Here is a 16892-nt window from a genome sequence, read left to right as displayed (position 1 = left end):
GCTGTCAATTTACATTCAGCCGTTTGAAAGTAATACCTGCTGATTTTATTGAAACGACTGAAGCATTACCGTCAACGCAAAGCGGATTAAACAGAAATGACGGTATTTGCCCCCCCTGCTCTCTTTTAGGATGCCAAAATGCGCTGACCCTCACGAAAGAGCAGCTCAGGAGAGAAAGTGGAGCTTCAGTTTGCTTTTGTAGACGCTAATTGAACTACCTTAATTGCTTTCTAATGCCACAGTAGTTGGTTTACAGTGACTAGGCGCGGATCTGATCCCCTTTCATGTTAATTTGGCCTTATTTCTTCTCAATGAATCACTAACATTTAGTGTACCTTGTGTGGTGCTGAGACGTATTGTCCTGTATATATTTGGCGGAAAGTGGATCTAAACAGAAGCTTCTGCTTGAATGAACTTTCCTCCAACAATATCTGTGGAAATAAGAGTTTTAATGATTTCATATGCAGTAAAATAAAAAGAGAGGGAGAATTAAGCTTTTACTCACCGATGAATAAGTGAATTAACAAACTAAGAGTCAGCCCAGTTCATTATATGATCCGTGTCCCTGTGCGTAAATGTCCGTGCGTCCTATGCGGCTTCGAGGCTTCTGCGGTCCGTGCCACGGAACCTCGGCGGCCGGACTGCAGGAAGCTGTGATTGTCACTGTGTGCCTGTAAAATTGTCCCATCGGATCACACCGCTCGGCTTTTACTACTGGAATCAACGCCGAATGTGTGAAGCCGCATTATCATGTTATGACACCGTTTCTGGCACCGGGCAGATGATCGATGAGTGGACGCACTGCACCGGGGGAAACAACTTCAAACAGGCTGTCACCGACCAGCTATGAGCATAATCAGGAGATAAAGCGGCTCTTGTACAAACTGTGTCTTCCTCTGTGATTGGCTGGGAAATAATCAAAAGTTAGCTAAACCTCGAATCGGTGATTATTGTGTGGAAAATAATCACGAAATCAGCAAGAATCTGTTGGTGTTTCTGGAAAAGCTTCACCAGTGAGTCCTCCCTTAAATGTCTCCTGTCCATTGAACTTACTGCGTTTCTTCCTCCATATGCCATGAAGTATTTCCTAAATATTTTATGTAGTTTTTGAGGAGGATGGACTCTTTTCTTAATTAAAAAAGATTAGTCACTTTTTTTTTTATCCCGGTGAGGAATCAAATATAACGAGATAAAGTAGTACATTCAAACTATTTTCTTAATTTACATCTACACCTTACTCTACAAATCATTGCTTTTACTTTTCTTGAAGTTTCTGAAGAATTTAAGTTTCTCCTCCATAAAGTAAAGCTCATCAATATTTAACCAGATTTTACAATCTCTGCACCTCCAAAAGAGTGAACAGTGAGCGGTATAAAGAGACACACCTTTGATTCTTAATTATTCTGACGGAAAATAAAAGTTGGCATTGCCATTGGAAAAGTTTATTCAAAGTGTGAGTGCTTTTAGAAGTTAGTAATTAAGTAAGAGATATGAAAAGAACATTGGTGTGTGTGTGAGAGCAGGACAGGGAGAGACTGAGATCTTGGTCCAATATTAAGTGTTTGGGGAAATTAGAGCCTGTAGAAGCCGCGAGGAAACGCTAAGTGTGTCTTTTCTGTCCGCGGACGATGTTTTGTTTTGCGCAAATGTGGCCTAAAACCGATCAATCAGCCACGGATCGATCATGTAGGGAGCCAATAGGGGGCTCCAATGCCTGTGCCTCTTTGCCATTGGACAGGCCGGGCAGACTGGAGCGACCCATTCAGCGCTTCTGTGGGGGAGAGGGACGGACGACATGTGAACTGTTATTTAGACATAAAAGCTGCTTTGAAAAGCTGCTATGACGTTTTAATGACTTATTTCAGAATTCAGCATTGAGTCCAAAATCACTGTCAAGATGGAAACTAATTCTGCGTTGGCATAGAAATCAATCAATTATTAAAATTAAACAAGGACAATTCCTAAATAACTTGTAAAAGTAATTATTGATCTGTTATTTACAGTAAACACTCTCCAGAGCATTCTGGGACGCGCCTTTCTAAACCTAATCCCATGCATATTCATGCAAACGTGGAAAATACATATGTTACATAGATGACGTTGTTGCTAGAGGCCCAAAACCTGCAGCACCGGACGTTTGGCTGCAACGTAACAGTGAGGATTTCATGCAGACATGATGCTGAAAGCAAAGCAGACGCTTATCCGGCCTGTGAAACAATTAAAATGAGACCTTTACTCTAATGTATCTGAAATGAAACATTTCTAATGAATTGCAGAGTTAGAACCAGCCCAAACGTCAGGAATAATTTAGACCACAGACTCTTGATAACATACCTGATAATATCTCACATCAAAGTTGAGAGCAGGTTCAATGAGTCCTAAATAAATTGTTTACAAGCAGAGAAGTGGCTGCTGAAGCGTCATCGCCGAAATGCAGACGTCCCAGTGTTTACAAACGAGTCCAAACTAAAGAGCAAAGTCAGTTTTTAGGATAAGGCAGAAGCCGGAGCCATAGGTGGATATTCTGTGTTCATCCCTGTGTTTGTTCCAGCTCGCAGTGCAGCTGGCTGGGCTCGCAGGGTCCTCCCACCCCCCCTCCTCTCCGCACGACTTGCTGCAGCCCGGTGCGTTGTGTAAGACGCGACCTGTTATGGCCACCACTACTTCCGGGTTTCAGCAGTCTGGTCCAGATCCTCCGCTCCTCCTCAGCTCAATACACACATCCATTGTACACAAACGGGCAGGCGGCTCACGCATACACACGCACTCACACACAGAGATTCATACACACACGCATATACGCACACACGTACAGCATCGATCGTGGCTCCTTTAAGAAAGCCTAAGCCAGAATTATCACCCCACCTCCTCTTGATCTCCTCTAGACGCTTTTGCATAAGAAAATCAAGCCGGGAGTCGAGAGTGATCAAAGAAAACGAGAGGAGAGCTGCTTCATTTTTTAACTGTGATTGTGACCATTAACATTTAGGTGGTGCCGATCCCGTGGAGACGCGCGTCGGACCATCATTCATCCGGTACTTTTGACAAGCCCTCGCGTTTTGACTGACAGGCGGAGTGGCAAAAAGCCATGAGAGTCGCCAGTTTTGTTTGAGGGGCTATTTTATTCTCACCCTGGTTTTGGAAAAGGAGTCTGGCGCCGCTGCCCCGAGGATAGCCGAGGACCTATTCACAGCGCCTGGGCTAAACTTGTGCAGAAAGCGGGGGTTGGCTTCACCGTTCCGTGGAAAAACAGGCATACGGGATTTTGTCTGACACATCTTCCCATTTATTTGGATTTTCTTTCTTCATTTTATGTCCATCCTGGCCTCAGACGGGATTTATCTAAACTGAAAGGACGACCAGGGAGTGAGGAGGGTTATGGCGCAACGGGTACGTAGGGCAATCCCCCCTAAAAAAGTTTCTCTAAGTCTACTGTGCTTGAATGCAATCCTGCACTGTAACGTGGCTTAATGACACACATACCCGCACGGACACACACTCGCGGCGAAAGTTTCTGTCGTCTTTCTGACACATGGAGACACAATTTCATGTTTGGCGTCTTTTGGCACGGTATTACGCACGGCCGCTCTCGTTTGCTCCACAAACCGGCCCACCGAGGGACACTAGAAGCGTGATCATATCTCACATCGGCTACGTTTTTAGATTAGTTATGACAGGCCAGTTACTGGAAGCAAAATGGGGGAGGGCATAGAAGCAAAACAAATCTCCACATTTCTGCTCAGACTGTTCCGCTAAGATTCTCACTGACGCATTTGTGAACAAAACAAAAATCCCAATTCCACCATCAGAACTTCTGCACCGCTCGGCTTTACATCGTGAAGTATGCTAAAACGCGCAATATTAGCATAATGCCAGTGAGGCAGTTTTTAGTAACGAGGTGATGACAAGCGCATTGATTCATCAGCTCCAGGACTGCTTCAGAACAGCGGCTGGGTCTTCACACGGATAGTAAAGCGGGTAAAAGCAGAGATGTTCGGCACACACTGGACACATTTAGCAGCTTAGTTTGGCACTGAAGCTGCACCACGCTGGGGTTTGCACCTCTTTGCCTTCAGCGTCGAAATGCTCAGCTTTGAGTGATAATGCTTTTACTCTTTCCCCGGCACTTTTACAGCGCGCAATCAATAATTCAAGCCTCTTTTTTAATCTGTTAAAGACGCAAGTCTCCAATGAAGAATTTTCTCTCAGCTTTAGCAGACCCGAGACGACGTGTCTGCGTTTTAACAAACCGACAGCTTGTTTAAAAACCTCCAAACAGCAGCGTAAAGACGAGATTACATTGCTGAACTCAAAACTGACAGGTCAACAAAGTTTGAATATCCGGCTCCAGTTTAACATCGTCTGAAAAACACAACAGGCGCTTTCTTACGTCTGTTCCACGCAGCAGTCACAGCGTGTTTGATGGGTAATAAGATGCTGCACAGTTATGAGTCTTTAAAATTAGAAACATCGTAGTTCACACATTTAAAGCCATTAGATGTTGTACACAGTGAAAACACAGGACACCAAACTTATTCTGTTAAAACGACTCCCTGCTAAATAATCACAATAACGATGACAACAGACATGTTGCTATAATGAGCCTTTGTGAGTCCAGTCATTTTGCACATATTGAATAATCCCTCATCCCTCAAGTGTTTTCCTGTGAGCTACAAAATACACAGTGAAAATGACAGAACTAGTTTTCTTTTCTGAATAAAAGCTGTAGCTTTGCTGTTAGAAACAGTGTCGTCCTGATTGACAAGTCCCTCAGACTTCAAAACTTCTTTTCTTGAAAACTGTAAAAGAACTGAGGTGAATTTATTTCTCTTGTTTTGCAGGTGTTGAAAGTCTCAGTATTTTGAAAGAAAGCAGAAAAAGGCAACTCGGTGCACTTACACCAGGAAACCACGTTCATTTAATTTTAAAGCGTTAGATCATGTCGACTGGTTTTAAGAAACTGTTGAAACTATTTCGCCCAGTTGAAAGATTTTTCTCTCTTTTTTCCTCCTTCAAATAACTCGGAGAATATTTTCCTGACGTGTGGTTTTGCAGCAGAGTTATACCCAGAGTCTGATATATTCTTGTGCATGTGTATTCACTGTGGATCCGCGTGTTTTGTTGTGTGCAGTACGAAGACTTGCCCCACTACGCGATGGACGGGGTGGGCATCCCGACCACCATGTACGGAGACCCGCACGGCGCCCGGTCCATGCAGGCGGTGCACCTCAACCACGGGCCCCAGCTGCACTCTCACCAGTACCCGCACACCGCCCACACCAACACCATGCCTCCCAGTATGGGCTCCACCGTTAACGACGCTCTCAAGAGAGATAAAGACGCTATATACGGGTATGTACAAGCTCCCGGTCCGTGGGGAAACTCACTCGGGGACGGGCAGGCGTGTATCCGGGCCGGAGGGGGAAGCCGGGATGGGCCAGTGGGTGCAAAGTCAGTCCCGTAACAGGAAGAAGCCCGGGACAGCCGTGTGTCCCGGTGAAGTGTTTCAGCAAAGCAGAGCAGCTCCAACTGCTGCACAGGGCAAACACACAGAGTAGCTGCACGTTGTTCGCTCTTCTTTTATTTTTGCAGGATTTTGCACTTTTGCAATTTAATACTTTTACAGTCAGTCGTGTTTAGCGCGTGTTGCTGGGTATAAGGTTTAATATTTACTGGAAGGGTAAAAATATTTACCCAGTTGGCTTTTGTGAGGCTGTCTCACGGAAGTCCTGCTGCTCAGTATTTCACTGAAAAATATATTTGGACTCCTAAGAATAATTATGAGATTATTCTCAGTTCCATTAGTCAGATTTAATTAGAACTTTTATTTTTTTTAATTAACTTGCTTAGGTTCTTTTTTACTTTTATCGTTTATCATGAGCAAAATAATTAGCGTCTCTCTTTTAACTATTTCAATTAATGTACAAAAAGCAGATAAAAGAAAAATCTAAAATGTTTAAGGGATATCCCGCATCATTTATTCATTTACAGAAGTGAATTAAAATATCTCAGCAGTATGTTACTCACGGTGCCTAAACTTGACGCAGTTTCACCATCTTGTGCTTGCAGACACAACTTTAGGAGGCAGACTGCCCTGACGAGGCTGCACATATTTACTCTGATGACCTAAACAAGAAATTACACAAATGTTCACACATTTATCCGCCTACACATTTAGAGGTTTTTGCCAAACACACACACACACACACGCCTGTCCAAACGGAGACCTGCGCAAGAAATTGTTTGACTGACTCTAAAGCTTTTATGGTATTAGGCGCGTCTAGATTTAATCACTGAAGTCTCCCCGCTGTTTGCAGCCTTTCTCCGAGCCTCTGCATAATATAATAGAATGGGCTGCAGCAGCAGTCCCCATGGGCGAGTTGTTGAAGAGTAGCATGGCTGGCTAAATCTAGCCTGGAGTAGTCTTGACCCCGGCGCTGTTCTCTCTGGTGACATTTGCTATTGTGTGTGTTCCCAGGCACCCACTGTTCCCTTTGCTTGCACTGATTTTTGAGAAATGTGAATTAGCGACTTGCACCCCCAGAGAGCCCGGGGTGGCGGGAGGAGACGTCTGTTCATCGGAATCTTTCAATGAAGACATAGCAGTGTTTGCAAAACAGGTCAGGAGAGTTTGACTTCTTTTAATCTGCATGCTAGGACTGGCTGAGCTCTTACCTGCATGAACAAAGTATTCAGCTCTGACTTCTGTGCATAAAGTTAAATCTGCTTGGGCAGAAAATAAAATGCCATTCAATTAAAAAAAAAAGTTATAAATGTTCTCATTTCATTTAGTGAGTTGTGCGTAAATTAATACACCATCATTTCAGTGTATGTTATAATTAATCTTACATGTTATGCAATTTCTAACTTTGTAATAGTTTATATTCTTATATTTTATGAAAATGTTTTTGCTTTTAGATTCGTGCAGAAAAGCCTTTATTTTCATCAAATCCTGAATTGGATAATCTGGTAAGATACAGAATTTTAATTTTTTCTTTCCTCTAATTAGATTTCCATTGTTTTGCACGTAGCAGCTGTTGTTTGCATGTATATCGGCAGGCTGTACATGTGTGTCAGAGCCATGTGGTGCTGAAAATCTCCAACATTGTAGGAGGTGATGTTCCACTTTTTGTGCTGTTTGATATAATCATGGCCCCCGTTAGACAGTTGACACAAACTGACTGAGCTCTGCCCGGAAACTTCTATATTATACTTTTCCCTTTGTACAGTTTGGCACCTTGAGCGGGACATGAGTTGGTGGCTAATAGATCTCTGACTCTGAGGCTTATTGCAGCGCCAGTGTGTACTGTGTGCCTGCTCTCCATATTGCAATAACGTCCAAGTTTAATATCAGTTCCACATAAAATCCATCCATCTGAATATTTTCCTCGTCTGCAGTTACTTGTATTGAGAAAAACGTGTCTGTTTAATATCAAGAGATGTGAGCAGCTCATTTTTATTGTTATTTTAATTTTTCAGATGATTCAAGCCATTCAAGTTTTACGATTTCATCTTCTGGAGCTGGAGAAGGTAATATTCTCTCGCCATTTCTGTCCACTCTGCCACTTCAGACCTATGGGCTGTATTTGCATAAATGTATTTTTGCTAGTCGGTTATAATTAGCGTCAAAATCAATCATGGGGCCATTTCTCTTCCGCGTTTAATCACGAAGCAAGCTGTTACAACTGGAACGGATATCTCTGTGCCCAAATCTCCCTGCATGTTTTAATGAAGTTTAATGCTGGCAGAAATTGCATGCAAGGTGAAACATATAGGCGAACTGTGCGGGTTTTAGCAGCGATTCTTTGTGGAGGGCAAAAGGCCCCAGGCAGCCATCTGTGGATAGAGGGAGTAGTGGGTGTAAAACACTGATTTGTCTCCGGATCAGATGGACCACAGGAGCCTGCGCAGTCAACTTTACCCTAAACTTTAACATTAACAAACATTAACAAACATCATCAAACTCTTCCAAGTGTTAGTTTTTAACTTTAAGCTGTAAACGTTTTATCTCTTGGCATGCACAGCGTTTTGTCGCAGATCCTGCAGTGACACGTTGTAAATAAAAGCTGTAATTTGTGCAGTTACATAAAGTTTTAGTTGGATTGTGTTCGTGTTTGTTTGCCAGGCAGCAGGACGCGCGGCTTTGGCAGTGATAATGTAATAAGTGGACGAAATTAAACAGTTTACCTTAAATGTCAGTCAAGCGGGTCACCCTGCTCTAATGGCCACTACCCGGGGCACTGATGATGAATTTAACACGGGTGTTGAGTGCGCTGTAGCCCCTGAGCCTTCTTGTCACTGTCAATTTTCGACGATATCTCTATTTTGAGAGGAGAAAAATAAAGTTAGTGTCACAGTCACAATCGGCATGGAGCGCCCTGCCACCACGGCACGGCACGGGAACTGGACACGGTGTGGCCTTGAAAGAGGTCAGTTTCAGAGCAAAATAAATACATTAACATAGACTTTTTGAGCACATTTAATATTTTCTCACAGGGTCAAAGTGATAATATGTCGCGATAACTTCATCACTTCATGTTAAAAGATATTTCAAGTATTTTAGATGCAGAAACTGCGCTGTAATCCTTGTGTGTGTGTGTGTGAGTGTGCGTGCGTGTGTGCGTGTGTGTGTGTGTGTGTGTGTGAGAGAGAGTTGGGAGGTGTTGTGGTTGCACTTGTCACTGTTGTGTGATAATGTTCCTTTTGGCTGAGTGTGTGACGCCGGTGCCTCCTCTTTCTGTAGGTACACGAGCTGTGTGATAATTTCTGTCACCGGTACATCAGCTGCTTGAAAGGCAAGATGCCCATCGACTTGGTCATAGACGACAGGGAGGGCGGGTCCAAGTCAGACAGCGAGGAAATCACAAGATCTTCGGTGCCCCTTGATCAGGTACATTTCTCTCTCACTCCCTTTCTGCCTTTGTGTGTGTGTGTGTGTGAGAGAGAGAGAGAGTGTGAGTGTGTGTGTGTGTTCTCCCTGCTGGCTATTCAGCTATTCTGGGTCACTACTCCGCTGCGCTGTTATTTGCATATGATTAAGGCCGTTTTACATTCCATCCATCGGAATGAAAAAATTTCTGAATAATGTTGCTATTATTGGCCCATTAAGACTTGAACCCGGAACCGACCTGGGAAGATTAGCTCGAAAAAGCATCGCCATAAACTTGACCTGTTTCATGTCGATTTTAATTTAGTGCCTCTCTCAGTTTTACCTCCCCTGCCTTTGTCTTTCTGAACCAAAACGAAACGTTAGCTCGTCTCTGTTGTGGAGCAGCCCGGGAGAGAGCAGCGGCAGGATGGCTGCTCACTGTGGTTTAGGTGCCTTGGTTTCTCCACTGTGGAGTTCACGGTTCATTACGCGTCTTGTCAGTATTTTTCCTTAGACATGAGTGCACATTGCTTATCGGGACCCCTCCGCTCCTCCTCCTTTATTTCGCTCAGAGCGCACAGATTCAGCAGCAATAAGGTTTATTTTTGAAAGCTATAGAAGCAGCGGGTATTAAAGGTAGATTAGGAAGTGTTTCCTTTTGTGCAGATATCAGAGATAACCACAGCCTTCATTATGTGCTCCACTGGCTGTTAGCACTCCAGGGACATTGTAGTGTGCGCACAGGCATGACCCTAATGGTCCATACACTGCCGTTAAATAATGATAACAGCAACTGATGATTAGAATTATGCAAATCTGGATTTTCGACCCTTAATAGCTGGAGTCATTTGTGCGCAGGACAGGGTTGCAGGCTATGGGAGCATGTTTCAATAAGTGAAACTATCCCACACTGTAAGGAATGGCTCGGGAAAGTAGCGGCTATAATCTTTGGATACCGATGAGGGGAAAAAAAATCAAGTGTCCAAATTAAAGGGATTAGTTGGATAGTTCGACATAAAAAGTAATGAAGCGATAAGACTAAATAATTAAAATCCGCGGACTTCCATATGGTTGAGTGGCTGGTCTGAGTGGAGAGAGAGACAGCCATCGGCTTTTATGTTCTGGGCTGAATGGCTGGACTGGGAGCATACTGAGGCCCGACTGGGAAGACCCCCACCACGCTGCGCCGCGCATGCACTCCTGCATCCCGGCCCTTATGTCTGATTATGGAAATCAGAAAGATCACCCGGAAGATAATACTTCATTTAATCCAGAAACAGAATTAAATAACACAGACGCCACTTGTGCATTTAAGTGTCTCTTTGAACAGCTTGTTGTATTCTCCCGGGGATTCAGTTGTCAGAAGTTTTTATAGATAGGTCAGGACATGGATTGACGCCTTATGGTATATAAATATGGTAATGGAGTTTGTTAAAACCCTTGGGTTTCTAGGTATATGAAGAAAATTATGTTGTGCTTGGGGCACTGATGTGGATCTTTAATTGACTCTAAGAAGACATGGCCTATTTTTATATAATGATTGTCCTCCCTGCATATAGTTAATTCAGGGCAAAACCACATAAGCTTATGTTTACCATGACAGAATAATATAAATGACCCACAGACAGGGAAAACTTTTTGACAGATGTGTAATATTGAGGGACAGGCTGATGTTCCAGAAGGATAACATGGTGACTGTCCACAGCAGCAGGCTGTGGATAAATGGGCATATCCAAACAGGCAGAGCGTGCATGTTTCTTACTGCTGAATACTTATTTTGTCAATGTAATGGCCCTGCACTTCATGACTTACATGCGGCTGAATATATCTTTTTTGAATTTTGTGGGCTATTTTTGTGTGACATCTTATCTACAATTGTTAGGCAGTGACATCCTTAACGAATTTGCATTGTGTGTGCATTATCTCTTTCCATATGTATTTTTAATATATGCCCTCGGGCATAAAGTTGAAGTGGACTGGAAAAAAATGCTGAGAATTTGCACAAAAGAACTATGTTAACAAGACGGAGAAAGCAGGCTCATTTATTCATAAACCAATTTATTCCAGTGAGGCGACTGTAGCACTGGAGAAAAAAATGTCAGAGGAAAAAATACTTTGAATTTATTAAACTCAACAATCCAGCCATGCTGACTTTTTTTTTTTTTTTTTTTTGCTTATATCTCCTTGCATCATCACTGTCATTTTTTTGAATATTCTTAACAATCTTTACATCGTTTTGTTAAAGGCAAGTATTGAGGAACACCAGGTGCCCCTTTCAAAAGAAAGCAGAGCATAGCTGAGAGGTGAAAAAGTCAGAGAGGCTCTGCACTGGCTTGTGAATGCAGCCCAGCCAGTTTGGGCTCACCTTCCCGTGTCTTTATGGGCAGGGGTGGTGTGCGTGTGCAAATATACACGAGCTGTGTGCATGGATCTGTCTACAAGTGGATGCATATATGTGTATATCTTTGTGTGCCTGTGTGTATATTGCTCTGAGCATGTGTGTGTTCAGACTGGCCTGATAAATGCAGCACCCCCCTCAGGTGCTATGTGAGTGGAATGACTGGTTAGCACTAGTTGGACTTTCTTAACCCTTTCCCTACCACTCCCTGGAGAGTTTCCCATTATGTTCTCTTCATTTCTTCATTAGAACAGTACGTTTGAGTTCGACATGTACATTCTGCTTTGCTGCATATGAACATAAAAACAGTAAAACCATAATATTCTTAGTGAATTTTGCAGAGGCCTTTAATGTGTCCACACTGAATGTGGCTGCATCTGTGTCAGTCCTCTTGTCGTCGTAGAAGTGTGGCAGCAGTGGCTCTGCTGATTGCATCCCTGTTTGTCTGGCACACATGTTCACCTCAGCCTAAAGACGCGGGGAGGTATTTCCATGCTACTGTACGTCATCTGCACAGTTGCCTTTAATTGTGCAGAGAGCACGGGGAGGGGCACAGCAATTTGCTAATGAACTGCAAGGGCCCGGCTCTCTGCTGTAGAGCAGAACACTACTAATAGTGCTGAGGACTCACTCCAAGTCTCAAGAGCTCCTCTACTTGATTGAGCCACGCAGGATGAAGTGGGGCTGGAAATAATTGAAATTTCCCTTAAAAATATTCTCTGCCTGGCTTTTTGTGGCCGTGAGAGTCGTAAACGATTGTGAATTCTCAGCAGTTGATCTATTGGGTTAATTTAGTTGAGAGGTTATTTTTGTGTTACAGAGGGTTTTGTAGAACTGATGTTTTCGGAGCGTGATATTTTGCTGTTGTAAAAAGAATGTGAACTCACCAACAATCTGAAATAACATCTATACATTTGGGAGTTGTTTCTGTTTTTCTAATGTCCAGCTTAATCTTTTCTAAACAAACCCTGCTTGTATGAGCTTAGTGTTGTGGTCACTGTGTAAGAATTTACTCTTGATAGTGCTATCGTGGTATCTTCTCTCAACAATTGGCACTGTTATGCCATACAAATGCTGATTTCCAGGTCAGTGAGACCCAGCGGTGTTGGTTTAGGTAACTCTGGTGGTCAAAGAGTGACCCCCCCCAACCCCCTCCACTCCCCTAACTCAATGGAAACCCTGACCGCTGGGGTCAGCCACTATTTTCCTAATCAGTACACCACTATCGCTAATCTATCTCGTTGGAGTATGGATCGAGTTACACCCGACTTGACAGGCGCACACACTCTCTCTCTTTCATTCTCCCTCTTTCCTACAGTGGCACGCTGCTGTTCTTAAAACAAACTTTTGAATCATGGTGGTGATTGTTGGTAATAGCAGCTTTTGTAGTTGAATAGAGGAGAAGTTTGACCCCCACTCACCCCCTCCCTCCTGTACACCCCCTCTCTCCCCTCTCCTGAACTCCCCCTTTTTTATCCACTGGGGAGTGAATGTGGAGCGGCTGTTCAGGATTCAACAAGTGATACAAAGAGGTGACCACGTGACTTGTGTGTTTCTTAGCCTCTTCATTATTGTGCTGGAATAGCAAGTAGGGGTGATTCTGATTAAGCAAAGCAGTGACTTCAAAGAACACCAACGCCAGGAGCTTCTTGTACGCCTTCATATGTTTTCAGACGTGCACAGTGCATTTGTTTTCTTGTACCGTGTTCTCTGTTTTTTTTTTGGTTGATTTATTAGTTGTTTTTAAATCATACATTATTGCTGGAAACTAGTGCTCAGTGTTACAGATAGCCATAAGATCCCAACTGCAAATAAAGTTCTTGGCTAGTGTCTCGTGTTACTTATGATAGGCGGCCGTGTCTGTCCCCCAGGCCTGCTGTGGTTTCTTTGGCTAAGTAAACAATAACCTGGCTTAACACATGTGTACTTAGCTAATGGAAAGTTCCTCTCCCCCTTAACCCCCTGCAAGCCCCCGACAATGGCCACTGCCACAACAGCCTGTCTCCAAGGAATCCACCGAGAACATCTCGGCGCACAGGCTGCAAGTAGAGCTAACGAAGAAACCACAGCAAAACATGTCATTAAGAAATTATGCCTGCCATTTTATTCACAACTGAAAGAAGGAATCTGCTTCGTTTGAGGTTAGATAGCATGGAGGGGATAACACTCGAGTTAATGTTTTTGTTTGTATTTCAGCTCACAGAGAGTAAACAAGGAGCCTGTAGCAAGAGCTGAAGTGGAAGAGGCCACAGAGAAAGAAAATCAGTTTGTCAGTTTCTGCGAGTGTCATCGAAATGGACTTTGAAAGCTCAAGTAATTATCTCAAACATGTAATTATCTTTGGTTGTCTCTATGAGGTTAACCCACCGGTTTTAAAGAGCCGACTGAAGAGTACCTGACGGCTCTTCAATGTAGCATACTTTACTTACTCAAGAGACCAACTCCAGTTTTCTCCCTCGCCCCCTTCAGCAATTATAAGGTTATTTCTTCTTTCTTTGTCTATTGTGAAGAGTTAGGGAGGAAGGGGAGTGCAGAACAGAATGGAAGGGAGGGGGGTCTTTTGCTCTCGCTCCTTTTTTTCGCACCATGCATACCATTATCAGCCCCTCTTTTCATTTAGGAAGCACTAATATTGCAATGAGGGGAGGAGAGGGGTGGAGACAGCAGAGTAAGGAGAGGTAGTTGGGAAAGCACTTGGCTGGGCGGTAGGCAGATCCTGCTTTATCTAGTCACAGTGGAATGCAACATAAACAAGAGTTTACAATAGGTGGCCTTTCAGCCCCTTTCACTAACAGCTTCCCCACCAGCATTCAGCTGAGTGGGAGAATGTGTCCGGAGTTATTGCAAGCCATCTCGCTGCTGCAACACATGGCATTCTCGCAGATTTTAGACTTGGAAGAAATAGCGCTGTTGCAAAGGTCAGAAATGGTGTTAAAGAAAACAACCGGAGAGAACAGATGCACCTAAGCATTCTGGGGGATGGAGTAGCCCAACTGTCATCTTTGATTCAGATGTACCACCACTGAAGAGTGTATGTGTGGGGGGGTTATTTGGATATTTATGTCTGTGCTGTTAAGTATGCACATATGATTATTTCTGCACGCTTGCTGGCATAGAGTGAAAAGTAAATATCCATAGCACAAAAGATATTTCAGAGTGAGGAAAGAAGGAATAGTGGGGGGCAAAGCACAACAACCTTAACCATTTTCTTTATTATTGCAAATGAATTGGCAAGGCAACATTTCTTGCATGAGCGCTTGTATGATATGGGGCCTGGCACAGTGAGAAAGGGAAGCCCCCCTTGCATCTTAGACGAGACACAATGAGAATGCATTGGATTGGAATGCCTCAGTGATCATAGCGGAATCAGAATTTCCAGCAAGGAAAATCTTTTCATGGCGAATTAGGGTGGTGGAGGGAAGAAAAATGGTAATGAAAAAAAGAAAAAGAGGAGGAAAAAAAAAGGTATGCATGGCTCACAAACAGGGTTCCCTCGGCTTGGTGCGGCAGATTTAAGAACTTTAGCTAAAGCTAGGCAGAATAGAATGTGGAAAATTGAATTTACTAAACAATTAAGCATTGAATTAATCTACATCCTGCACAGGAGAGAGGAGAAGAGAGGAGGAGAGTGAGAGAGCGAGACGATGGCAGCTCATTAACGAGACACAGAATGAATCGAGTGTGTAGCTATGTATGCAGGGGGACAGCTCTCTTTTTCTCTAGTTACTAGTTGCTCTCTGTTTATTCATCTCTTCATCTTATACATTTATATATCCCATATCTAGAAGGTCGACCTCTACGTTGTGTGCTGTAGCCCTGTTGGCACAGGGTGTGTGTTATTTGTCATTGTGTGTCTTGTGGTCAAGGTGTGTGTTTTTGTTATATAGGGGCTATGAGTGCGGTGGTTCTATGTTTGCATGAGATAGATTAAAAGTATTTGTTTGAGAGGGTGTGTGTATGTGTGTGTACAAGCCGAGAAACAAAAAAGTATTTTTGTGCATTTGTGCATGGGTGTGTGTGCGCATGCTGCTCGTACTGGTATGTGTGTATGGATTGTGTGATCTCAGCCGTGTGTGTATTAATTGCGTGTTAGATCAGTGCCGGGCCTGTTCTGTCCAAGCGGGGCCTGTGATTATAAATAAACTCCCCGTCCCTGCGGAGATGCCACCAGGCCCCGTTTCAGCCCCGCCCCCTTTCCCATGGGGCCTCAGTGGCCACCTCCCAGCAGGCAAAGCGCTCTTTTGTTCAATTACAGCTAATGCAGTACTTTGCCTTTTCCCCCTCCACTTTCTAATTATATTTTCAAGTGGAATTTGTTACAGAATTAAAACAAAAAGAAAATGGGAGAAAACACACCATTTTTGCGAGCTTAGGCTCTTGGGTTTTCAATTCTTGGTGTTCGACGTCCCCGGGGTACTGTGCTATTCTTTTTCACAGAGCTCTGAATAAACAAGTTCTGCTCATTTTTTAAAAGCTGCACTTTCGGAAGAGCTGGAAAAAGCCACTGTTAACTGTTTGCGGGCTGAGCATGTGGTCTGGATTACCTCACTTTTGATGTTCTCTGGAGTTACTCGGTCATGCACGGGTGTTTCATTTTTCAGTGTTGTACGGTCAGCAAAAAAGAATTTGTAAGAGGTGGAAAAAAGATCCTCTTAGTATCTTATCCCTGTTAAAATCAATGTTTATCTTCCCAATCACAGTCCCAGTCATGCCTTTGTGCAGTGAGTTTCCTCTTTATTGCAAAGCCTCAAAGCCTAATTGGGAAAACAACGATTATATCGTCCATGTAAGCACTGGATTATAATTTCATAGCCTAGGAACATCAAACGGGCTCTAATAGACCCCGAATGTGTTGAATTTGCTGACTTGTATATTTCTTCTTTTATTTTTTTGCTCTCTACATTTTGTTTAAAACAAACCCTGTGTCATGAATTAATCTCTACTTTTTAACAAAGCTAAACTCTCCTCCAAATCCTCCTCGCCGAAGTAGCGTTGCTCGTTGTATCTCAATTGAAACCAGTTGTTCCCCAGTGTGTTTCTCCTCTCCCTCCTCTCTCCTTCTGTGTGGGTTTCTATCACTCATTTCGTCACGTAGCCCTAAAAGCGTGATGCAAACACCACATTGCCCCTTGATATCAGCTTCATTTGATTTGACAGAGCAAAGATAGGCTCATGCGGGCGGTAGAGGAGGCTCGAGTAAGTGTTTGTGTGTGTGTTTTGTTTGTTTGTTTGTCAGCTAGCTGTGTGTGATAAGACATTAGATTCCATTTCCTTCTATTTTGGAGTCTCTTTTCTCTCTTGTCCTCAGCACTAATGTTGCTTTTCAGAGACACTGAGAGATAAGAGGTAACATCTGGTTTAGTTTCAATAATGTCTAGCAGCTTTGTATGAGAAAGTGTGCCATGTGTGTACAGCGTCCGTGTGCATACAGTAAATGCCTACTGTAGATGTCATACCTGTGTGTGCATGTGTCTCCCTTACACGCAGTTTGATGACACAGACTTAGGGGATATAACTTGTCTCAGTTTAACATCAGTCAAACTGGTTACCTGGTTATTTTCCTTATAGTTGAAGAGAAAGAACAGACTTAGACTCGGAGTGTAAAGGTTAACATGAGCTTCAGTT

General features: G+C 43.4%; 1 protein-coding gene across 1 annotated transcript in view; it reads left to right on the top strand.

Annotated features, from left to right (window-relative positions):
- The first annotated feature begins 2669 nt into the window (after window positions 1-2669).
- The window catches only part of meis1b (Meis homeobox 1 b), a 74832-nt gene continuing 60609 nt past the window's right edge, over window positions 2670-16892 (top strand). The window contains exons 1-6 of the mRNA XM_026308773.2: window positions 2670-3390; window positions 5132-5352; window positions 6479-6620; window positions 6919-6969; window positions 7480-7530; window positions 8744-8890. Of these exons, the coding sequence (XP_026164558.1) occupies window positions 3379-3390; window positions 5132-5352; window positions 6479-6620; window positions 6919-6969; window positions 7480-7530; window positions 8744-8890 (624 nt within the window). The 5' untranslated portion in view covers window positions 2670-3378. The remainder of the gene's footprint in view (window positions 3391-5131; window positions 5353-6478; window positions 6621-6918; window positions 6970-7479; window positions 7531-8743; window positions 8891-16892) is intronic.

Source organism: Mastacembelus armatus, chromosome 15 (genome assembly GCF_900324485.2).
Source record: "Mastacembelus armatus chromosome 15, fMasArm1.2, whole genome shotgun sequence".
NCBI lineage: Eukaryota > Metazoa > Chordata > Actinopteri > Synbranchiformes > Mastacembelidae > Mastacembelus > Mastacembelus armatus.
This window is presented reverse-complemented; position numbering and strand designations above follow the sequence as displayed.